The sequence below is a fragment of the Danio rerio genome, chromosome 7, assembly GCF_049306965.1.
Source record: "Danio rerio strain Tuebingen ecotype United States chromosome 7, GRCz12tu, whole genome shotgun sequence".
Taxonomy (NCBI): domain Eukaryota; kingdom Metazoa; phylum Chordata; class Actinopteri; order Cypriniformes; family Danionidae; genus Danio; species Danio rerio.
Genome location: NC_133182.1, coordinates 74,501,114 through 74,525,677, shown reverse-complemented (window position 1 = coordinate 74,525,677; position 24,564 = coordinate 74,501,114). Strand labels below are relative to the sequence as shown.

The 24,564-nt window shown below is 36.2% G+C and overlaps 1 protein-coding gene across 3 annotated transcripts in view; it reads right to left on the bottom strand.

Moving 5' to 3' along the window:
* Window positions 1-24,564, bottom strand: part of hnf4b (hepatic nuclear factor 4, beta) — a 28,681-nt gene that overhangs the window by 2,447 nt on the left and 1,670 nt on the right. For all 3 annotated transcript variants that reach the window (XM_073906191.1, XM_073906192.1, NM_205546.1), the window contains 8 exon segments: window positions 18,605-18,788; window positions 14,890-14,984; window positions 13,659-13,762; window positions 12,282-12,431; window positions 11,846-11,933; window positions 10,115-10,267; window positions 6,847-7,110; window positions 4,035-4,154 (listed from right to left, as the gene is read on the bottom strand). In XM_073906191.1, coding sequence (XP_073762292.1) covers window positions 4,035-4,154; window positions 6,847-7,110; window positions 10,115-10,267; window positions 11,846-11,933; window positions 12,282-12,431; window positions 13,659-13,762; window positions 14,890-14,984; window positions 18,605-18,788 — 1,158 coding nt within the window.

Here is a 24,564-nt window from a genome sequence, read left to right as displayed (position 1 = left end):
GCAAAACATAAAATACTTACGTTTTCTCGTGAGATCAGGCTGGAAAAGTCCTTTACTAATAAACTTCACATTTGCCCTGGAATGGCTAACCTAATGGTTCTGATAAACAGGCACATGCAGGTGGATATAAATCATCGTTCTTTCACGAGGCATGGGCTGGTATAAGATTCTGACAAATGATAACCTTGCAAATAAATATCACGGTTATACGGTATCACGGTATTGAGATTACTGCTCTAAAATATATTCTTTTTGAATGTTTGGGTAAAAAACAAAACCTTTTTCCCCATTGTACTCAATATGTTTTAATCTGAGAAAAAAATGTAAAATATTTCGAATAAAGAATTTAAATGAATTTTCGACTTCTGCTGTGTTCATTTGTTTTAAAAAATACTGATTTATTTACAATTTCAAACAACATCTTTGGAGATCTTATCTGCTGGAGATACTGCTGTTCTAAAAAACAACAAAGAAATGAAAATAAAAATTCTTACTCATACCTTAGGAATGGTATAGCAGAAAATTTTGACGGTTTAAAAACCTTGACTTTTACAAATCGCGGTATGCCTTGAACATCTGTCACATGTTTTTTTTAAATTATTTTTTTTATCAGAAACTAATATTATGGCACGAGATTCTAGCCTTTCTTATTTTTTTAATCAGAGAATACACTCTAAAAAAGTCTGTGACTTTAACGGTAAAAAACTGTAAACATCCTACAGTAAATCATTGTTACTTCTCTGTAAAGTAAAAGTTCACCTAACTTAAAATCGTTAGGCAACTTGCTGCAGTTCAATATTTTGGGTAAAAAGTTGAGTCAACCCAAAATAGCTGTGCAGCAAGTTGCCTTTAAATTGAGTCAACTTTTTTTAAAGTGTTGGTTGACAGTAAATAAGCTTAATGTATTTCAAGAGTTCACACTTAGCTGATGACTGATTATAAAGCTTGTTTGACATGCTGTCCTGGGAGAGAGCCCTGAGCCCACAGGATCCTCGAGCCCCGGGCTCCCTCCCATTTGCAAGGTAAGAGGGGAGTTTGAGCTCAGGTAGATCTGGAGAACTCCCGCGCTGTAGTTGCTAATGAACAGATAGTGATTGCTCTTAGGAGATAACTACTTACTAAGAGCATGTCTATGGTGGCGATTTGGATTAGTCGATTAACTTAAGTTGGATGTTTTTGGATGGTGGGAGGAAGCCGGGGATCCCAGGGAAAACCCACACAAGCATGAGAACGTGTAAACTCTTCACATAAACAGCAGCTGGCTTGGTAAGGACTAAAACCAGTGACGTTCTTGTTGTGAGGCTACAGTGCTAACCACTGGGCCGTCGTGCCACCAATCTAGGAAAGGGGTGGATGGGGGGAAATGAAGATGGCTGTTGTATAGAGCTTAGGGTATTTATAGTAGCTTAGGAATCATCTGATTGGAGAATCATGGATTGGATGATGCGGGACTTCAGCTGTATGTGAAACCACAATATGAACTTGTATGTCAAGTACTTTGCATATATTGCTGTACATCAGGTTTCTATGTGGGTTTAATAAATTTGACATGATGACGAGTAAACAATGACAGAATGTTTTTTTTTTTTGAGTGAACTAACCTTTTAAACTTAAAAAATGTATACTGAATGAAAGCAGACATTTTTGCAATATTTCAAAATATACATTGCATATATGACATTTTATAAATCATAATATGAAGTTCTATGTCATATATGTACTTTGCACATATTGCCATATACGATTTCTATGTGGGTTTAATAAGTTTGACATGATGATGAGTAAACAATGACAGAAGGGATTTTTTTAAATGTGAACTATCCTGTTAAACTTGAAAAAAAAAAGTAAACAGCTATTTTTGCAATATTTCGAAAGATATGTTGCATGTACACTACCTGACAAAAGTTTCAGGAACAACAAATAATAACTTGACTTCTAGTTGATCATTTGGTTTCAGAAGTGGCTTATATGAAGGGCAAAGGCCTCTAGATTACACTTATTTTACCAAAATAAAATATGATCATGCTTTGATTTTTTATGATTTAATTGGGACAGAAAGGTCTAACTTTGCCTAGTTAAAAGTCTTGTCAAAGAAATAATGTCTAGTATAGAATATAAAGTCATGGTGCTGTGGAAACAGAATAAATACTGTGTCTGACTCCATCATGAGCTTTGAGGACAGCATCCATACATCTCTGCAATGACTCAAATCACTGATTAATAAAGTCATCTGGAACGGCAAAGAAAGCGTTCCTGCAGGACTCCCAGAGTTCATCAAGATTCTTTGGATTCATCTTCAATGCCTCCTCTTTCATCTTACCCCAGACATGCTCAATAATATTCACTTCTTGTGACTGGGCTGGCCAGTCCTGGAAAACTTTGATCTTCTTTGCTTTCAGGAACTTTGATGGAGGCTGAAGTATGAGAAGGAGCGCTATCCTGCTGAAGAATTTGCCCTCTCCTGTGGTTTGTAAGGTAATGAGCAGCACAAATGTCTAGCTCAGGCTGTTGACGTTACCATCCACTTTGCAGATCACCTCCATACTGAATGTAACCCCAAACCATGACCTTTCCTTCACCAAACTTGACTGATTTCTATGAGAATCTTTGGTCCATGTGGGTTCCAACAGGTCTTCTGCAGTATTTGTGATGATTGGGATGCAGTTCAACAGATGATTCATCAAAAAAGTCGACCTTCTGCCATATTACCAAATGATCAACTAGAAGTCGAGTTATTATTTGTTACTGGGATTGATGACAAGACTTCTGTCAGGTATTGTCTGACATTTTGTTTATATGCTAAATGTTAATATGAACTTGTATTTTGTTTCTAATATGAACTTATTTTTGTCATGTACGATGATGAGAAAACAATGACAGAATGTTGATCTTCTGAGTGAACTATCCTTTTAAAGGGCCATGACACCCCCCACTTTCGGTTAAAGTCTACTTCAGAATTTTTTCAAAAGATGCATGATTAATGGGCTCCGCGAACATCGTGCAGGAGTGGGCGTGGCCAGCAGGGGAGAAGGGGAGCGAACAACTGTAGATGTCAGTTAGCTCACAAATGGAGTCAGTTAGCTCACAAATGGAGACAAACCGTGAGGAGACGCATGAGTTTATAGTTTACAAAGTTAAAATGCAAAGAAATAAACAGTAATTTAATGCCCTGCTACATTTGTTATTCGTCATTTCATATACAGACAACCACAATTTATATCATTATAAAGGTAATCGTGCTTATATAAACACTATAAATGAGGACTTCTCCCTCAATCCCCGGGTCTGAATCATAGATCTAAATGCAGACTCAGTGCAGCAGGTCTCCTGACCTGTCTATTTTAACCATTAGTCCTGCTGGTAATCTGGAGGATTTAGGCAAACACAGCAGCTCGGCGATGTGTCTGAATGTGAATGAACTCCTGATACAAGACAACATCCGCCATTCTCCAATTCTCGTGCTGCTCTCCCGACAAAAATGCTTGCATCACACACACAGCTTTGCTGTATGATCGGCCCTGACAGGATCGCGGGGAGAAACATGCAACAAACCCTGCGGATTATGGAAACAAACACATACGAGCCTTCATGAACGGCTACTGCGTGCCCGTGGTTCCGTGTCTCACAGCTTGAGCTTGGCACTGGTCTGGCAGGTCTGCGTCTGCCTTGCCTTCGGAAAGCGCGTGCTGTCATGCTCTCATGAATAATTAAGCAGCCGGCTCTTCTCATAGGATAAGGAAACTCCGCTATGAATAATAATGAGAAACCGACGCGCCATCATTGCACTTGCGGTACTTCGCTACGTCGCCGATTTTGATCCCTCCCCAAAAATCATTTTAAACCCGGAAGTTGAAATTAGCTGACAAAAGCTCCAAATTATCCAGTTTTCCCCACAATTAAAGCTGACAGGTGCTAACATTGTCTTAACTGATGCTCGACACGCACAAATCTGTTAATATATAAAAAAAAGTTCTCCAGGGTGTCCTGAACCTTTAAACTGTAAAGGACTGACAGTCTGATCTAGTGATACTCACAAGGGGGCACAGGGAGGATCACAGATGTGAAGTTCGGCATCGGGATGTGCTCCGTCAGGATCCCTCTGGAGAGAACAGACTCTGTAGCCGTGCTGAATAGAAGCGGCTCAGCATTGGACTCTACAGAGAGGCAGAAAAGTTCCTGTTTTATTTCAATTCCGACCTGTTCATACTTTAACTGCAGGTAAGGCCGCAAAAGAGCCTCGGCTCCCTCAGAGAACTAATGATGGGTCTTAACCTAAACCTAAGAGCTTAGACTGAGACTGATGGACTCCGGACCGGGATCTCCTATGGAATCTTAACCAGCTTTGAGTTCACTGATGTTTACACTGGAGATGGTCTACGGTAACTCTCCACGATGTTTCTGGACCACCGAAATCCAAGAGTTTTTATACACTGATCCTAAATCAGCACTGCGGCAACTCAGAGGAACGTTTCATAATTCAGACGTCTTAGGCTTCTGATTGAACTTGGTCTCAGATGTTTCTTCTATAGAGTTTCTTTGGAGAAATAAACAGTGTGGAAAGACAGTTTTTGACATGCACTGTAATATGAGCTTTGTGAGCTTTTACCTTTGTGAAAAAGAACTAGTATGCTTTAAAAAAGTTCTTATGAAGATATAAACTTTGGAGGAATTTACTGAATGACTAATGGTTTTAGACACAACATACTGTTGTTAATACAGTAGTTATAGTTAACTTGTTGATGCCAAAAGTCAGAGGAGAATGGCCAGACTGGTCCCAGCTGATAGAAAGGCAACAGTAACTCAAATAACCACTCGATACAACTGAGGTATGCAGAAGAGCATCTCTGAAAACACAACACTTCCAACCTTGAGGCAGATGGGCTACAGCAGCAGAAGATCACACAGGGTGCCACTCCTGCTAAGAACAGGAAACTGAGGCTACAAATCGCACAAACTCCCCAAAAATGGAAAATAAAAGAATAGAGAAATGTTGCCTGCTCTGATGAGTCTCGATTTCTGCTGCGACATTCAGATTGTAGAGTCAGAATTTGGGGTCAACAACATGAAAGCATGGATCCATCCTGCCTTGTATCAACAGTTCAGGCTGGTGGTGGTGGTGTAGGGGTGCGGGGGATATTTTCTTGCCACCCTTTGGGCCCATCAGTACCAATTGAGCATCTTGTCAACACCACATCCTATCTGAGTATTGTTGCCGATCATGTCCATCCCTTTATGACCACAGTGTCCCCCATCTTCTGATGGCTACTTCCAGCAGGATAACGTGCCATGTCATAAAGCACGAATCATCTCAGACTGATTTCTTGAACATGACAATGAGTTCACTGTACTCAAATGGTCACCTCAGATTTATAAGGTTCTATCTGACATATTTGTCAAAATTGAGTTATTGACATATTCTTATTAAATAACAACTTAAAATAATGAGATATTTTTATTTTTAAAGTTGTTTATATTTTAAGACTTTTTATTAAAAAAAACAAAAACAAATGTTACATACATACTGCTATATGGAACTCAAAACTTTGAAGCTCAATATCTCAAAATTATTCAGAACGCAGAGAGAACCTTATAATTCCAAGGTGGCGAAATGGCCTCCATAGTCACCAGTTCTCAATCCAATAGAGCACCATTGGGATGTGGTGGAATGGAAGGTTCGCAAAAAAATCTGCAGCAACTTCGTCATGCTATCATGTCATTATGGAGCAAAATCGGAGGAATATTTCCAGTACCTTGTTGAATCTTTAGCACGAAGCAGTAAGTCAGTTCTGAAGGCAAAAGGGGGTCCAACCCGCTACTAATGAGGTGTACCTAATAAAGTGGCTGGTGAGTGTGTATATATATATATATATATATATAGTGTGTAAATATATATATAACTTACACACACACACACACACACACACACACACACACCCACACACATATATATATATATATATATATATATATATATATATATATATATATATATATATATATATATATATATATATATATATGTTATGCATCCCCCAATTTTTATAGGTAAAAAATAGCAATTTAATTATAATTATTACTCTGTGATTTTATTTTGTGATATTTAGTTTGTGTTTACTTGGTTCTTTTGTTCCTGACTATAATAAAGAAAAATATACATGGTTTGCTTAGACTTCAGAATGTCGTTTCAAAGACTGAACCTAAAAAATAATCAGGTAATCAGGTAAAAACTATGAAGCCTGTTTAGTGATCTACCACTAGGGGGCGATCTGAATGGAGCCACATGCGGAGGACCATTGAATTTTCCAAACATTTCCAAACAGTAAAGACGTAAATCTCTGTTCATTAAAATCATGTAATCTTGCCAATTTGATTCGGTCTCCGAACCCCTTACTCGAAACCAAAGATTCGTAAAGGTTTCGAAGCTTCATGATGCTAGGCTAGGGAATGAATTTATGTTTTAGAGCTCTCTGGAGCATTTGTACTGAATGTTTGACGCCATCTGGTACAACACAACATTACTGAGCTGTTACCAGAAAAAATCCTGTGGTTTAACATTGGGTGGTGTGCTGGGTCATCCCCTCTTTGTTAGTGACTAGACCACTTGGGGTACCATGCCAATGGTCGATCCACAAGTAAATAAATATAATGAATGAAAATGCACTAATTGTGTGGCGTTTTATTTTGGGGTTGGGTTATCATGGTGCACTGAGTCTGCGAGCTATTTGGGATATTGGCCTGGTCCGATGAACGCCCTGGCTTGCAGTGGCCCAACAGTGAAAAAAGCTGCTTATTAGCATCAGTTGTAAATTTTCTTTCTTCAGGGATGAAAGCACATTTGTTGAGTACCTGTGGCTGGCAGTGATTCTGATCCTCTGGTGGCTTCTTCCCCCAGGAGCATCTCCATCAGCAGGCTGTCCACGCTGGCTCTGCCCAGGAGACGCATGAGCTGCAGCTGCTCTAGCATCTGCCAAGCCACACTCTGCAGTGTGGTCAGCAACAGCAGCAGCTCCCCGAATCGACCGCGCTGCTCACTCGTGGCCTCGTCCAGCAGCACCTGCGCCTGGAACCGCAGACGCCGCACAGCCTGAGCACACTGAAGACCAGGACAATCTGAAACACACACTGACATCAGTTAGAAATCAAGTATGACAGACACATTCATCTGAGAAAACATCTGTCAGTGAGTTAGGAAAATGATAAACACAATTTGTACCGGCCATTTTTTCTGTAATAGAGGAGAATATTATTAAAGTTGAAATTATAAAAAGTTATTAGCCCTCTTGTGATTTTTTTTAAAATAGTGTAAAGACAACTAAAGTCCACTAATCACTTTAACACAACAGGTTGACTCACTTTTTTAAGTAAAGCCAAATAATCACTTTAAAAGCAAGGAGTTTAATCACTTTTTAAGTTGATTATTTGCTTTAAAAGCAAGAAGTTTACTCACTTTTTAAGTAAAGTCAACTAATCGAGTTAAAAGCAACAAGTTAAATTACATTTTAGCAGTCAACTAATCAAGTTAAAAGAATTGAGTTCACTCACTTTTTAAGCAAAGTCAACTAATCACTTTAAAAGCAACAGGCTTGCTCACTTTTTAAGTAGTCGGATAACTGCTTTAAAAGCAATGAGTTTACTCACTTAAGTAGTCGATTAATCACTTTAAAAGCAAACAGTTTACTCACTTTTTAAGTAGTCAACTAATTGTTTTAAAAGTAACAAGTTTTTTTGTTGATCAATTGCTTTAAAAGCAAGGAGTTTACTCACATTTCAAATAAAATCAACTAATTGCTTTAAAAGCAACAGGTTTACTCACTTTTTTTATATAAAGTGAAATAATTGCTTAAAAAACAATGGGTTTACTCACTTATTAAGTAGTTAATTAATCGCTTTAAAAGCAACGAGTTTACTCACTTTTTAGTAGTCAACTAGTTGAGTTAAAATAAATAGGTTTACTCATTAAGTAGTTGATTAATCACCTTAAAAGCAACGAGTTTACTCAATTTTTAAATAGTCAACTAATTGGTTTAAAAGCCACGAGTTTACTCAAGTTTGAGTATTCTACTAATGGGTTTAAAAGAAACGGGTTTACTCACTTTTTAAGTAAAGTCAAGTAATCGCTTAAAAAGCAACAAGTTTAATCAGTTTTTAAGTAGTCGATTAATCGCTTTAAAAGCAACAAGTTTACTCAGTTTTTAAGTAGTCGATTAATCGCTTTAAAAGCAACAAGTTTACTCAGTTTTTAAGTAGTCGATTAATCGCTTTAAAAGCAACAAGTTTACTCAGTTTTTAAGTAGTCGATTAATCGCTTTAAAAGCAACAAGTTTACTCAGTTTTTAAGTAGTCGATTAATCGCTTTAAAAGCAACAAGTTTACTCAGTTTTTAAGTAGTCTATTAATCGCTTTAAAAGCAACAGGATTAAGCACTTTTAAAGTTAAGCCAACGAATCACTTTAAAAGCAATGAGTTTACTCACTTTTTACTAGTCAACTAATCAAATTAAAATAAATGGGTTTACTCATTAAGTTGTTGATTAATCGCTTTAAAAGCAACATGATTAAGCACTTTTTAAGTAAAGTCAACTAATTACTTTAAAAGCATCAGGTTTACTCACTCTTTAGTAGTCAAGTAATCAAGTTAAAATAAACAGGTTTACCCATTAAGTAGTCGATTAATCGCTTTAAAAGCAATGAGTTTGTTTACATTTTAGTAGTCAGCTAATTGAGTTAAAAGAAACAGGTTTACTCACTTTTTAAGTAGTCGATTAATAGCTTTAAAAGCCACGAGTTTACTCACTTTTTAAATAAAGTCAACTAATTGCTTTAAAAGCCACGAGTTTACTCAAGTTTGAGTATTCTACTAATTGGGTTAAAAGAAACGGGTTTACTCACTTTTTAAGTAAAGTCAAGTAATCGCTTTAAAAGCCACGCGTTTACTTACTTTTGAGTAGTCGATAAATCACTTTAAAAGCAACTAGATTAAGCACTTTTAAAGTTAAGCCAACAAATCACTTTAAAAGCCATGGGTTAACTCACTTTATAGCAGTCAACTAATCGAGTAAAAAAATAAAATGTACTCACTTTTTAAGTAAAGTCAACTGATCACTTTAAAAGCATCAGGTTTACTCACTCTTTACTAGTCAAGTAATCGAGTTACAATAAACGGGTTTACTCATTAAGTAGTCAATTTATCGCTTTAAAAGCAACGAGTTTGTTTACATTTTAGTAGTCAGCTAATTGAGTTAAAAGAAACAGGTTTACTCACTTTTTAAGTAGTCGATTAATCGCTTTAAAAGCCACGAGTTTACTCACTTTTGAGTAGTCAATTAATCACTTTAAAAGCAACAGGATTAAGCACTTTTAAAGTTAAGTCAACTAATCACTTTAACAGCAACGAGTTAACTCACTTTTTAGCAGTCAACTAATCAAGTTAAACAAATTTACTTAATTTACTTTTAAGTCAACTAATCACTTTAAAAGCAATGGGATTACTCACTTATTAAGTAGTCAATTAATTGCTTTAAAAGCAACAGGTTAACTCCCCTTGTACTTGTCAACTAATCGAATTAAAGTAAGCGGGTTTACTCATTAAGTAGTCGATTAATTGCTTTAAAAGCAACATGATTAAACACTTTTAAAGTTAAATCAACTAATCGCTTTAAAAGCAACGAATTAACTCACTTTCAGCAGTCAGCTAATCGAGTTAAAAGAATTGAATTTACTCTCTTTTTAAGTAAAGTCAACTAATCGCTTTAAAAGCAACAGGTTAAACAACTTCTGTTAAAACCAAAATAAACATTTGGAGTGAAAAAAAGTAATTAAAATAAGCCTTAACTTTGCACGTGTACAAAAAATGATCCAGCTCTGCTCAAACCAAAAGTAAATAAAGCACAGCAGTTCTTCCAGCCTGGCTCCAGTCTTATAATCAGACCTGCAGGCCAACAGGCAGAAACGTCCAACAATCCACTATCGGCACGTCCACGATATTAATAGATCCTCATAAAACTTCACGAAACCAGAGAAGACAGTACAACACAGCAGTGCCAGGAACAAGAGCAGACACTGCTGGCACAGACGGCGTGTTTAAACCGGGAATACACCAATGATCCCTGACTAACCTGGGGCGAAGAAGACGATGGTTTTCAGACAGACGAACTCGGTGTCTGTGATGTTCAGCTCTTTCAGAGGCCGCACCAACTCTTCCAGGATACGAACCGCTACCTTCGACATCTCCTGCTCACTGCCGCCAACAGGAATGATGAAGTCGTTTCCTGCACAAACACAATATAATCACAAATCATACCCTGATAAAAGCAATCACTGTCAGAATGTTCATTTGTAATGCAAAATTATTATTATTTTTAAATATTTTTCAAAGGATGTTTAACAGAGCAAGGACTTTTTTTTTTTACAATATTTCTGATTTTTAAAATTTTTTTTTGTTTTATTAAAAACTATTTTTTATTGTTTTATTGTATATATATATATATATATATATATATATATATATATATATATATATATATATATATATATATATATATATATATATATATATATATATATATATAAACAATAAAAAAATAGTTGGGCTGCAGGCTTAAACTTATTTTATTTAGAGCAATTTATTTAGTTTTAGAATTAGAGGGGATGTTCTTTACTATAGTAGCAATAGTAGTATTATAGTAGCCGTTTTTTTAATCATTGTAAAGAATAACTGTACAATTTTTAAAGCATTTTGATATTGGTAAAGGTGTCTGCAACTATTGCGAAACATCAAATCACCATCATGTTAGCTGTAAAAAACAAAGTCACATGTTGTGCATGTCTATTACACTCTTCAGTGTACAAATCTTAAAAGTTAATATCCATAAATATTGTCTTTGAACCACCAGGTAGCAGTCTTTGTACATTTATTTTGGAGTGCAGATTGCATACGTTTTATTCATTCATTCATTCATTCATTCATTCATTCATTCATTCATTCATTCATTCATTCATTCATTCATTCCTTCATTCATTTTCTTGTCGGCTTAGTTTCTTTATTAATCCGGGGTCGCCACAGCTGAATGAACCGCCAACGTATCAAGTAAGTTTTACGCAGAGGATGCCCTTCCAGCCGCAACCCATCTCTGGGAAACATACGTTTTATTAATATTTATGTAATACATACATATACATACATATATATATATATATACATACATATACATACATACATATATATATATATATATATATATATATATATATATATATATATATATATATATATATATATATATATATATATGTATAGTTATTTATTTATTTACTATATATATATATATATAGTTATTTATTATATATATATATATATATATATATATATATATATATATATATATATATATATATATATATATATATAGTTATTATTTTTCCAAGTGTATATAACTAATGTAAGAAAATATCCGCATTTGCTACATACTTTCTGTATTATATTTGCTTGAACTGAGCCAATCTAATCCTGTTTATATGAAATTAACCTGCTTCTATGCAGGTTTGAGCTACCAGAACTGTTACTACGACAACAAGTCTCAGATGAGTTTTGAAGAACGAAACGATCCTGGATTGTGTCACATCGTCAACATCCAAATCCATCTAATTGAGTAATCCACGTACGAAGAACAGACCCCTGGTTTAATTCCATGTCAACAGCTCCTTTAGAAATATTATTCCCAGGAAAAAAACATGACGTGTTCAATACTTATTTTCCCTGCTGTATCATGATTATTTACAGTATGGTTGAGATATGAAAATGCACTGAATAACAGCAGGCCTATTTTCAAGGGTCCCGATTGCCTCACCCAGCAGGATGATGTCACTGTAGGGAAGTGAACGTCGTGCCACTCCTAAAATGAGATGCTCTGCAGAGTGAGCTCGCAACAGCGCCACCTGCACACACACACACACACACACGCACACGCACGCACGCACGCACACACATACACACACACACACACACACACACACACACACACACACACACACACACACACAAAAATGTTGAATTTTTTCATTTTATATGGTCTTTGCATAGACGTAATGATTTTTATATTGTACAGGCTATTCTGTCCTCCTTCCCCAACCTGACCCCGAAACCCAATTCTCTCAGCAAAACAATCTGCATTTTTACATTTTCTAAATACTTCATTTTGTATGATTTCTGGGCCGTTTTCCTAAGGGGGACTAACAAATGTCCCCATGAGGTAAAATATGTTACACACACATACACACACGTACCCTGTCATCCACCGAGAGCTCACAGAATTCAGGGATGCGTTTCGCCCATTCAACTAGCAGGAGGAGCTGCTGCTTCATGGATTCACAGACATCACCCACGCCGGCGATCTTCTTACTGCCGACATCCCTCATCAGATTCTGAGACAGGCTCTGGAGACGGCAGAACGACTTCATATACAGTTCAAGTCTGAGTTATTAGCCCCCCTGCATATTTTTTCCCCCAATTTCTGTTGAATTGAGAGATTTTTTTCAACACATTTCTAAACATGATAGTTTTAATAACTCATTTCTAATAACTGATTTATTTTATCTTTGCCTTGATAACAGTAAATAAAATTTGATTAGATATTTTTAGGATAATAGTATTCAGCTTAAAGTGACATTTAAAGTCTTAATTAGTTTAAGTTGGACTAATTACGCAGGTCATTGTATAATCATGGTTTGTTCTGTAGACGATCAAAAACTATATTGTTTAAGGGGGCTTATAATATTGACCTTAAAATGGTTTTAAAAAAATTAAAAACTGCTTTTATTCTAGCCGAAATGAAACAAGTAAGATCTTTTCCAGGAGAAAAAATATTATAGGAAATACTGTGAAAAAAATCCTTGCTCTGTTAAACAGAATTTGGGAAACATTTGAAAAATAAATCTAATTTTTTTTATTTAATTTGTATACCAGGGGTGTATATCCGTATATCTGCAGGGTCTAAAAATGTTATAATGTCTTAAATCTCAAAAACTAAATTTTAGGCCATAAAAAGTCTTAAATCCACAGTAATATTGTGTTGTAGGTCTTAAATCTTTTTAAACAGGTCTTAAGTTTGCTTTGTTTATGTATAGCTACTAAATCTGGCCTCTAAAACCCCTACAATCACCAACAATCCATCTCAATAAAACTTTAACTTATTTAAAAATAGCATTTAATTACTTTCCTTTTTGACAGTAAATAATATTTGACTAGATATTTTTGAGATACTAGTATTCAGCTTAAAGTGACATTTAAAGGCTTAACTGGGTTACCTAGGTGAGTTAGGCTAATTAGGCAAGACCTTGTATAACAGGTTTCTTCTGTTGACAATCAATAAAGGGGCTAATAATATTGACCCTAAAATGCTTTTAAATAAATTAAAAACTGCTTTTATTCCAGTCAAAATAAAACTAATAAGGCTTTCTTTAGAAGAAAAAATATTATCAGACATACTGTGAAAAATTTCTTGCTCTGCTAAACATAATTTGGGAAATATTACAAAAAGAAAAGGAAATTCAAAGGGGGGCTAATAGTTTTGACTTTAACTGTATAATAGGTATTTAAATGTCTTGGACAGACAATTCTCTTAAAAATTATTGTTTAGATGATGAACTGATCAGAAAGCTGACCTGATGAGTGTACGCCTCTGCCTGCATCAGCACATCGATGGTGAGAGTCCCGACTCCTTGATTTTCTCGCCGACAGCTGATTCGGTCGCGCTCATTCTGGACAGCTGAGAGACACAGATAAACAACACACTCATTCATTTTCCCTCCTCTCACCCCCCAATATATCAGGGGTCCCCACAGCGGAATGAACCGCCAACTATTCCAGCATATGTTTTACCCAGCGCATGCCCTTCCAGCTGCAACCCAGTACTGGGAAACACACTCACACACTCATATACTACAGCCAATTTAGGTTACCTAATTCACTTAACGTCTCATCCGTCTTTCGGATGAGACGTTAAACCGAGGTCCCGACACTCTGTGGTCGTTAAAAATCCCAGGATGTCCTTCGAAAAGAGTAGGGGTTTAACCTCGGCATCCTGGCCAAATCGGCCCACTGGCCTCTGTCCATCATGGCCTCCTAACCATCCCCATAACCAATTGGCTTCATCACTGTCTCCTCTCCACCAATCAGCTGGTGTGTGGTGAGCGGTCTGATGCAAAATGGCTGCCGTCACGTCATTCAGGTGGATGCTGCACACTGGTTGTGGATGAGGAGATTCCCCCCATTGTGTAAAGCGCTTTGAGTGCCCAGAAAAGCACTATATAAATGTAAGGAATTATTATTATTATTATTATTATTACTTATAGCGCATGTGTAACGGAGGCCAGCTAGTGATGCTAGAGGCCATGGTCTTTAGCCTCCTTGGTAGAGCAACCGACTCCCATGCGGAAGGTCGCCGGTTCAATACCAGCTCGGAGCGGGTTGGGAGGCATTGGACCAGCAGGGTTTACACATGTGTTTGGACTGTAGTGGAAATCGGAGCACCTACTTTAAAACTTTGGCCAAAGCTGTCACCTTTCTTACTGGTTTTGTACTTTTTACATTTTAAATCCACAGCCCAGATACCTTTACACAACGTCTTTGCTCTTAACCTTCAGAGATTATTAAAATGCATATTGATATGATGGTTTTGGGAATTGCCTTGTGCAGTAATAGTCTGAGCTCACCCAGCTGTTCAATATCTCTAATTCACAGAGCCATGCAGACATTCATAAGCATTGGGATATATCCAATAACTCAATTAGTTTATATGTAGACCTATAGTCCAGCTCTGTGACCTTGCAGAAACTCTTTAAACTGCACCGTAAACTCAAATGAAATTGACTCCTTTATTTTTTTTGTGCTCACCTTCTTTCCTCATGCCGGCTCTGAAGCACTTTCGCAGTCTGCAGTATCGACACTGGTTTCTTTTGTCTTTGTCCACCACACACTGCCTGCTGAACCTTCACACACACACACACACACACACACACACACACACACACACACACACACACACACACACACACACACACACACACACACACACACACACACACACACACAACAAAAGACAGAAAAATATCGAGACTGCTGCAATTCTCACATTTCAACAGATCCAATGAAACACTTGGGGTCGTGCTCTTACAAGTTCTGATGAAAGTGGCCACAGATCACTTTTATTTTATTTATAGGACACTGTGATCATTTATAGATGGACTCCTGCCACAAGGATGATATGTGTGTGAGTCTCCGTGAAATCACATTTCATTTTTGGTATATACAGGATATATAGTGCCTTCATTTTTCTTATATTGGAATGACATACAACAAATGTATAATACAAGTAAACTGAATTCATTGTTAATGTAAAATAGTAATCGAAACGATGCTTGAATGTGATGGGAAAGATTTTATTTGGTTCATATTTGTTGTTTAAGTCATTAGTAGGCCCAACCGGAACTGCAGATTTTCCGCAGAATTCCACAGATTTCTGCAGATTTTTAGCCCATCATTAATTCTGTTTATTAACTTGAGTTAAAGTGTAAATCTAAATTTATTCAGTTTTTATTCAGTAATTTATTACTTTTTATTTCATGTATTAAGGTTTTAGTTTTGATACTGGATACTCCCAAAATAATTCCGCAAAAATCTGCAGATTTTTACCAAAATACTCCGCAAAAATAGCGAAAAACATCCGCAGATTCCGTCTGGCCCTACTCATTAGTAAATCTTTTTAATAAATCATTAACAACAGAGTTGACATTTTCCATATTTTGTAATTTAGCTCTAGATGCTAATCTCAAAACAGGCATTACAGTACATGTCTAAAACAACTGGATGCATTTTCATCATATTGTTGACTTAGGAAATTCATTGAAATGTCTTAGTGACAAATAATTAATGTGCTATCAGTGTTTAATTTAGTCTAAATTAACAAGAGAAGAACAAATAACATGGCTCCATGCACTGGTTTCCCACCAGAGGAAGTGACATCATTTGGAGCAAATCACATGCTTTTTCAATCAGTGCTTGGAAGATTTTTATGCAGGTTTACAGTGCATGCGGAAAGTATTGATAGCGCTTTACTTTTTCCACATTGCTTTATGTTACCTCATTTTCCAATATGGATTAAATTCATTTATTTCCTCAACATTTTCCACACAATCCCCCATAATGACAATGTGATTATGGTGAATGTCCTTGAGTGGCCCAGCCAAAGCCCAGATCTAAATCTTATTGAACATCTCTGGAGAGATCTGAAAATTGCTGTACACTTTCGCTTCCCATCCAACCTGATAGAGCTTGAGAGGTGCTGCAAAGAGGAGTGGGGAAAAATTCCCAAAACAAGTTCCAAGCTTGTGGCATCATATTCAGAAAGACTTGAGGCTGTAATCGCTGCCAAAGGTGCATCAACAAAGTGTTGAGCAAAGGCTGTGAATACTGATGTACATGTGCTTTTTCAGGTTTTTTATTTTTAATAAATTTGCAACAATTTCAAAAATCTTTCTTCATATTGTCATATGGTGTATTGTGCGTAGAGTTTTGAGGAAATAAATGAATTTAATCCATTTTGGAATAAGCCTGTAACAAAAATATAAATAAATAAAATATAAATAAATAAATAAATAAATAAATAAATAAATAAATAAATAAATAAATAAATAAATAAATAAATAAAATAAAATAAAATAAAATAAAATAAAATAAAATAAATAAATAAATAAATAAATGCAAATGTTTACTTAAATTTGTAGAGTAAACACACACACACACACACAAAAATATTTTTTCATCACAATTAAAGCTGAATGCATGACTCAGGAAGCAGAGTGAGAGTCTTGAAGTTAACATTTACTGTGTCAACATTTCTCTTAATACATAAAAAACAAACATTATTTTTAAGAGATGACTTGATATAATTTGTGTTATTATTCAAAACTCTTTCGTTAAAGTTTTTGTTTTTTTGCAATTCTCGAATCCCTCATAAACAGTATGTATAATGAGATGACATGATTTAATCAGAATTTCTATTTTATTTATTAAATTTAAATGATAATAGTATGCTAAATGCCCTGTAGTGTTGTTTAAATACGGAATTACTTATTTATACTATGATAATGAATAGAAAAACGATAACTAATTAGCTTTATGTAGCTCAAATACATTTTTTATCCTCTTCCAGTAATTTTGGTGCTTCAACTTAATCCTATTTTAGCTGTTTTTTAGTTTATTGTCTCACATTTTATTTCTAGATTATTTTTTCAAATAGATATTTTTAACAGTTAATAATAATAATTTTCATCAAAAAATAACCCTGTTTTTTTACCTTACTTTAAATACAGTATCTTATTTAGTGTCAATATGATTTCCTTCACTGGATTTCATAAATATTGTATATTGAGTATCACCAAAACATGCTTGCTACACTTTTTGCTATAGTAAAATAGGTAACACTTTACAATAAGGTTAATTCGTTAATGCATTTAGTTACATTAACTAATCATGAACAACACATGTACAGCATTTGTTAATCATAATTGAACATTTACTAATGCATGATTAACATCCAAGTCCATGCTTGTTGACATTAGTTAATGCACCATGAGTTAACATGAACTAACAATGAACAACTGTATTTTCATTAACTAACGTTAACTAGCATGAACAAATACAGTAGTAAATGTATTGTTCATTGTTTGTTCATGTTAGTAAATGCATTAATTAACATTAACTAATGAACCTTATTGTAAAGTGTGACCGTAAAATCCATGGTTAATTTTGGTAGAGGAAGCACATCCAGTGTAGTAGCCAGTTCTGAATGTGATACTGGTTTCATCTGCATGTGTACAGTTGAAGTCAAGATTATTAGCCCTCCTGTTAATTTTGTTTCTTTCCCAAATAATGTTGAACAGAGCAAGGAATATTTCACAGTATTTCCTATAACTTGTTTTCTTCTGGAGAAGGTTTTATTTGCTTTATTTCCGCTAGAATAAAAGCAGTTTTTATTATTAAAAAAACAAAAAACATTGTAAGCTCAATATTATTAGCCCTCTTATGGATTAAATTATCAGTTAAGGATTAAATGTCACTTTAAGCTGAATACTAGTATTTTTGGGAAAAAAAGGAATTTATTTTTATTACTTTTGTGTCTTTATTTTTTATTAGAAATATGTTTAGACTAACCACAAATTAATCAATCTCTTTCTTTTGTATGATACCATATATTGACCAGACACACTTCTTCTTTTTTACTGTGCTGCATACTTTTCAGAAGAAACTTTTGACAAAAAGCAGAAGAAGAAGAATTTTTTTAGGGCGGGGACCCTTGTTCCAGACCGCTGTCTAATAAGAAGTCTAGACAGGTCACAAGGAGCATGATGCTTGTAGAAGTTGTGAAATATATTGAAGATGCACTTAATTGTTCAGTTTGGGTATGCAGAGAAGGGCTGGAGAAAGAGGAAGTATGTCTGGGGTACAAGAGCCAAAGGACTCCAGAATGACTGATAAGTGACGTTACACCAAAACAATAATTCAAGAGGGCTAATAATTCTGACTTAGCTATATGTGATACTGGTTTCACCTGCATGTGTAGGCATGGTTCTTGCGCACACTCCTCCTGAAAAAGCCCTTGCAGCCGTCGCAGCTGGACGCTCCGTAGTGTTTTCCAGTGGCTCGGTCTGCGCAGATGGCACAGAGACTCATGCTGCTCTGCTGTGGGACCACCACGGGGACTGATGCAGACGCGTGACCTGGCATTAGTGGATCTTAGATGGAAAAATAGAGTGGGAAAACACAATTAGTTTGAGTTCATATGCAAAACCATTCAAAAGTTTGGGGCCAGTGAAAGTTGTCAGTGTTTTCGAAAAAAATCTCTTCTGATATCAAGACTACTTATTTATTTAATCAAAGCATAGTAAAATCAGAAATATTGTCAAGTATTATGCTGGCCAATTAATCTACAATGAAAAAAAAATGATTAATTGGATTTACAATATTTTTAGGTAAGTGGTAACTATTTATATGGGCGGAATTTAAACAAACAAGTTAAATTTAGTCAAGTTCAACCTAATGTGTTTGTTGAAATTCAGCCCAAATCAATTGTTTGCAACCACTTACCCTAAAAAAAAATTGTAAATCTGATGAACCAGTTGTGAAATAGCAAACATGAATGAGCATAGCTGTCATGCACTTTTTACTTCCAGAACCCTATTGTTGTTCTCCATTCTTTCCCCCCTCCATTTTACACATACTTTAATAGATTTGACCAATACGTTTTGTGAACAAAACCAGGACCCCATCTTCTCTCCCCCTCCACCACACCAAATCACACCACATGACAACCTCAACATAACACAATTCTGAGTGTGCCTCACACTGGGCTTGACAAACCACCTGTAGAACAGACTCTTATCAATTTAAGCAAAAATTCCTTAATTTTGCACATTTGCACCAGACACTTTCTTACGATCACTCAACATCTCAAACGAGCGAAAAAATAAACAAACAAACAAAAACATTGTATTTTTTTAAGTGAGCTTCACACTGTTGAGTGGGCTTGACAAACCACCTGTAGAAACACTCTTCATTCTAAAACAACAAAAACAACAACAACAACAACCACAACAACAAAATAAACAAAACATTCCCCCTCCTTACTCTAGCACTTAATTTTCTGAGCACTAACAGTTCCTCTAATAATAATTAGCACTTTTTGTGTGTATTGCCTCTTCTTGTTGAATCGCTGAATGCCTCCTCAATTGTAAGTTGCTTTAAAAGCTTCTGCTAAATGATTACATATAACTCTGAATGGTTCTCGAAGAAGCTCAAAAGTGCTATGTGATACACGAGACACACTCTTATTGAAGATCACTCAATAATTATAGTGTACACTGAAAAAAAAATTATTTACCCAAATTTGGGTAAAAAATGGAGAGGGTGCTCACTGCAGAGCCATTTGAGCAGAGCTGAGCTCCAGCGAGGGGGAGCATGAGCTCTCGCTCTGCCTCCTGTAAGCTGTTTTAATGCGTACACCAACCCCACCCCTAACCCTACCCCCAGTGACATCACTCGTAGAAGAAGTGCAAAAAAGGTGGAGCTCAAGCTTAAGCTCCCCCTCGCTGGAGCTCAGCTCGCTGGAATGTCTCTGCAGCGAGCACCACTTGAAAAAATGTGGATGAACTGAAGTAAAGTTGGGCTTAAAATTTAATGTAATGATTTAACACAGCAGTTGGACTTGTCCATTTTATTTTATTTTATTTTACTTTCATTCATTTCCTTTTCGGCTTAGTCGGAAACACCCATTCAGGGAAACACCCATTCAGTCACACATATAGACAATTTAGCTTACCCAATTGACCAACAGCACATGCGTTTGGACTTATGGGGGAAACCGGAGTACCTGGAGAAGACCCATGCACGCAATCACGGGGAGGACATGCAAACTCCACACAGAAATGCTAAATGACACAGCCAAGGCTCGAACCAGCGACCTTCTTGCTGTGAGGCTATCGCGCTACCCACTGCGCCATCGAGACACCGCTTTATTTAATTTAATTAATTTACGTATTTATTTATTTTTTATTTAATATTTATTCATTTAATAATAATGAAATATTTTTATTTATTTATGTTTTTATTTATTTATTTCATTTCATTTTATAAATTTACTTTAGTTTTATTTTTATAATTTTTAGTTTATTTATTTTGTTTTGTTCATTTATTCATTTTATTGTGTTTTGTTTTATTTATTTATTTTATTTAATTTTTTAGTTTAAAAGATAATAAATAAATAAAAATAAGTCACCATATCTCAGAAGAAGATTCATTCATTCATTCATTTTCCTATGGCTTAGTCCCCTATTTATCAGAGGTCGCCATAGCGGAATGAACCGCCAACTATTCCAGCATATGTTTTACGCAGCGGATGCCCTTCCAGTTTCAACTCAGTACTGGGAAACACCCATACACTCTCACATTCACGCACTCATACACTATGGCCAATTTTGTTTACCCAATTCACCTATAGCACATGTTTTTGGACTCATGGGGGAAACCGGAGAACCCGGAGGAATTCCACACCAACACGGAGAGAACATGCAAACTCCACACACAAATGCCAACTGACCCAGCCAGGACTCAAACCAGCTACCTTCTTGCTGTGAGGCCACAGTGCTAACCACTGAGCCACCATGCCACCTCCCAGAAGACTCACATGCACTCAAAAAAAAAAAAAAAAATTAATAAATACTGGGTCATTGTAACACAAAGTGAGTCAAATATGGACAAACCCAACCACTGGGTTCAAAAACATTGCTAATAATAATCGGACAGTCCACCTGTTGCGCACTCCTGAAGGTAATGACCGCAATTCCAACTGTGTCCAATCAGTCAGTGGATTATCCACCCAGCTACAGAGTGTCTGCGCTTATTACTTTGCATAAGAGAAACTCCATTCAATTAAACAGGTCAGTAAAAAGACTCCATCCAGGTCATTTTGCAGTGTTAGCTAAAAACCTAATTCAATTCCCTCATGTGTTGCATTAAATGTGATTGCCATCCCAAGTCAGTGAACGTCACATCTTCACTTAACCGATGCAGGAATAAAGCCTAATGTATGCAAATAATACACTCAGCACTTTAAAGCCACTCAGAGAGGTAATGCGCTCTAACATACAGAACGCCTCTGGGTTCAAAGGGCAGTTATATTATATTAAGAGTCCACAATGCTTCTGGCACCCACGCATGTGTGCTTTGCTAAGATGGATCCAGCATATCTGAATCAGCAGCACTTCTAATGATATAAGAAAATGAGATTATAATGGAAAGTTGGAGAAGGTTGAATTGGTGTGTGTGTGTATGTGTGTGTATAAGCTTTTTAAAAGTCCTCTTATACAGTATGTACAGTGCCCATTTTGAAAATGAATGGTTTTATCCATTTATCAGTGAATATAGATCATATATGCTCACCGGCCACTTTATTAGGTACACCTTACTAGTAATGGGTTGGACCCCTTTTTGCCTTCAGAACTGCCGTAATCTTTCATGGCACAGATTCAACAAGGTACTGGAAAAATTCCTCAGAGATTTTGCTCCATATTGACATGATAGCATCACGCAGTTGCTGTAGATTTGTTGGCCGCACATCCATGATGTGAATCTCCCGTTCCAGCACATCCCAAAAATGCTTTATTAGATTGAGATATAATGACTGGGGAGGCCATTTGAGTACAGTGAACTGGTTGTCATGTTCAAGAAACAGGTCTGAGATGATTTGCGCTTTATGGTGCATTATCCTGCTGGAAGTAGCCATCAGAAGACGAGTACACTGTGGTCATGAAGGGATGGACATGGTCAGCAACAATACTCAGGTAGGCTGTGGCGTTGACATGATGCTCAATTGGTACTAACACCATTACACCACCACCAGCAGCCTGAACCATTGATACAAGGCAGGATGGATCTATGCTTTCATGTTGTTGATGTCAAATTCTGACCCGACCATCCAAATGTCGCAGCAGATATCGAGACTCATCAGATCAGGCAACGTTTCTCCAATCTTCTATTGTCCAATATTGGTGAGCCTATGCGAATTGTAGCCCCCGATTCCTGCTCTTAGCTGACAGGAGCGACACAAACACATTATACAAAACCAATTTATTAAACAAATATATTTATTAAAATTATATTTTAGTCACTGAAAATCTATAGAAATAGAAAGATAAAACATTTAAATTCATGCAAGATTTTGGAAAAAATCTTACAATCTACAAAATATCAGCCAAATTGAATAAATCTTTAGTTTCTCTTGAATTTTCACTCTTTTTGAAATGTTTTTCTCTCACATATACATTTGAGTGTAGTAATTTTGGAGCGTGTTCATAAGCTATTTTGTTAGATTAGCTCCAGATTTGGCTTCAGTACTGACTAATCTAATGTATATGCACAGATATAAGCTTCCTATGAAAAATATGAATTTAAATGAGAGATTTGTGAGTGGTGTACTTATATATGTTGACCACTGTATAGTTAAAATTGCAGCATCTCATGCTAAAGCAGCTAATGTCACAGTGAATTTAGCTGTTAGCGCCCTGCTTTGTGCAGTAAATGGCCTAAACACTCGAGTATGGAAGAGTTTAGAGTCCAGAGCAGTTCAACACATGCTCTACTTGGCTTGCGTCTGGGTTCTCCATGTTCATTGGCAGCAGACACGCATACAAACTGCTGACAGGCCTCTTTTAAACATTTATCTTTGTGTTTATGTTTTAACTCAGCCGTGCATGTAGCGTGTACGCAACTCAAATGCAACATCAATCATATTCCAACAAGACTCTGCTGCTGAAAAGACAGACCTTGCTGGTCAACAAGTGTAAATTGTGTTTGGAAAGCTGGTCACCAGAGCGAGATGTGCAGCTGAAGGATTGTCAACTAGGTCAGCGATGTGGATTTTGATTTAGTTTCTGGAGGTTTAGCCTTAGATATTATTCATTTATTTTCTTTTCGGCTTTGTCCCTTTACTAATCAAGGGTCGCAACTGTGGAATGAACCACCAACTTATGTTTTATGCAGCAGATGCCCTTCCAGCTACAATCCATCTCTGGGAAACATCCATACACACTCATACACTATGAACAATTTAGCTTAACCAATTCACCTGTACTGCATGTCTCTGGACTTGTGGGGGAAACCAGAGCACCTGGAGGAAACTCACGTCAACACGGGGAGAACATGCAAATTTCATTCAGAAATGTGAACTGACCCAGTCGAGGCTCAAACCAGCAACCTTCTTGCCACCGTAACGCTCAGGTTAGATATTGTAATGAAGAGAATGCATTATTACATTGGCAGCAAGATTGCTCAGTGGTTGGCACTGTCAACACACAGCAAGAAGGTTGCTAGTTCAAGTCCTGGCTGGGCCAGTTGGCATTTCTGTGTGGAGTTTGCATGTTCACCCCGTTTTGGCGTCAGTTTCCTCCGCGTGCTCCAGTTTCCCCCACAGTGCAAAGACATGTGCTATAGGTGAATTGGGTTAGCTAAATACGACGTATTTTATGTGTGATTGAGTGTGTATGGGTGTTTCCCAGTGATGGGTTGCAGCTGAAAGGGCATCCGCTGCGTAAAACATATGCTGGAATAGTTGGCAGTTCATTCTGCTTTGGATATGAACAAACCCAAATCATTGAGTTAAAATAATTAATCCAATGTTGTGTTTGTCTATATTTGATCCAATGTCAGTTTAAAACAACCTAGCATCTTTTTAGTGTAAAAGAACAAATTTCTTCATTGTTTTTATATTTCAACGGTTTTGTTTTGAACCCAAAGTTGGGAATGTTCACATTTGACCCACTGTTGATTTAAAATAACTCAAGTTTTTTTAGACTGTAAAAGATCTAAATTCTTGAGTTTTTATTTAAGATTTTTTTTTTGTGTGTGTGTATTAATAGTTTGGTTACAATTGCACAAACAAATTAGTTATTGTTAATTTTAAAATGCATTTTCAATTATATTTTTGTAATTAATTAAAAATAACTACTTTTACTAATA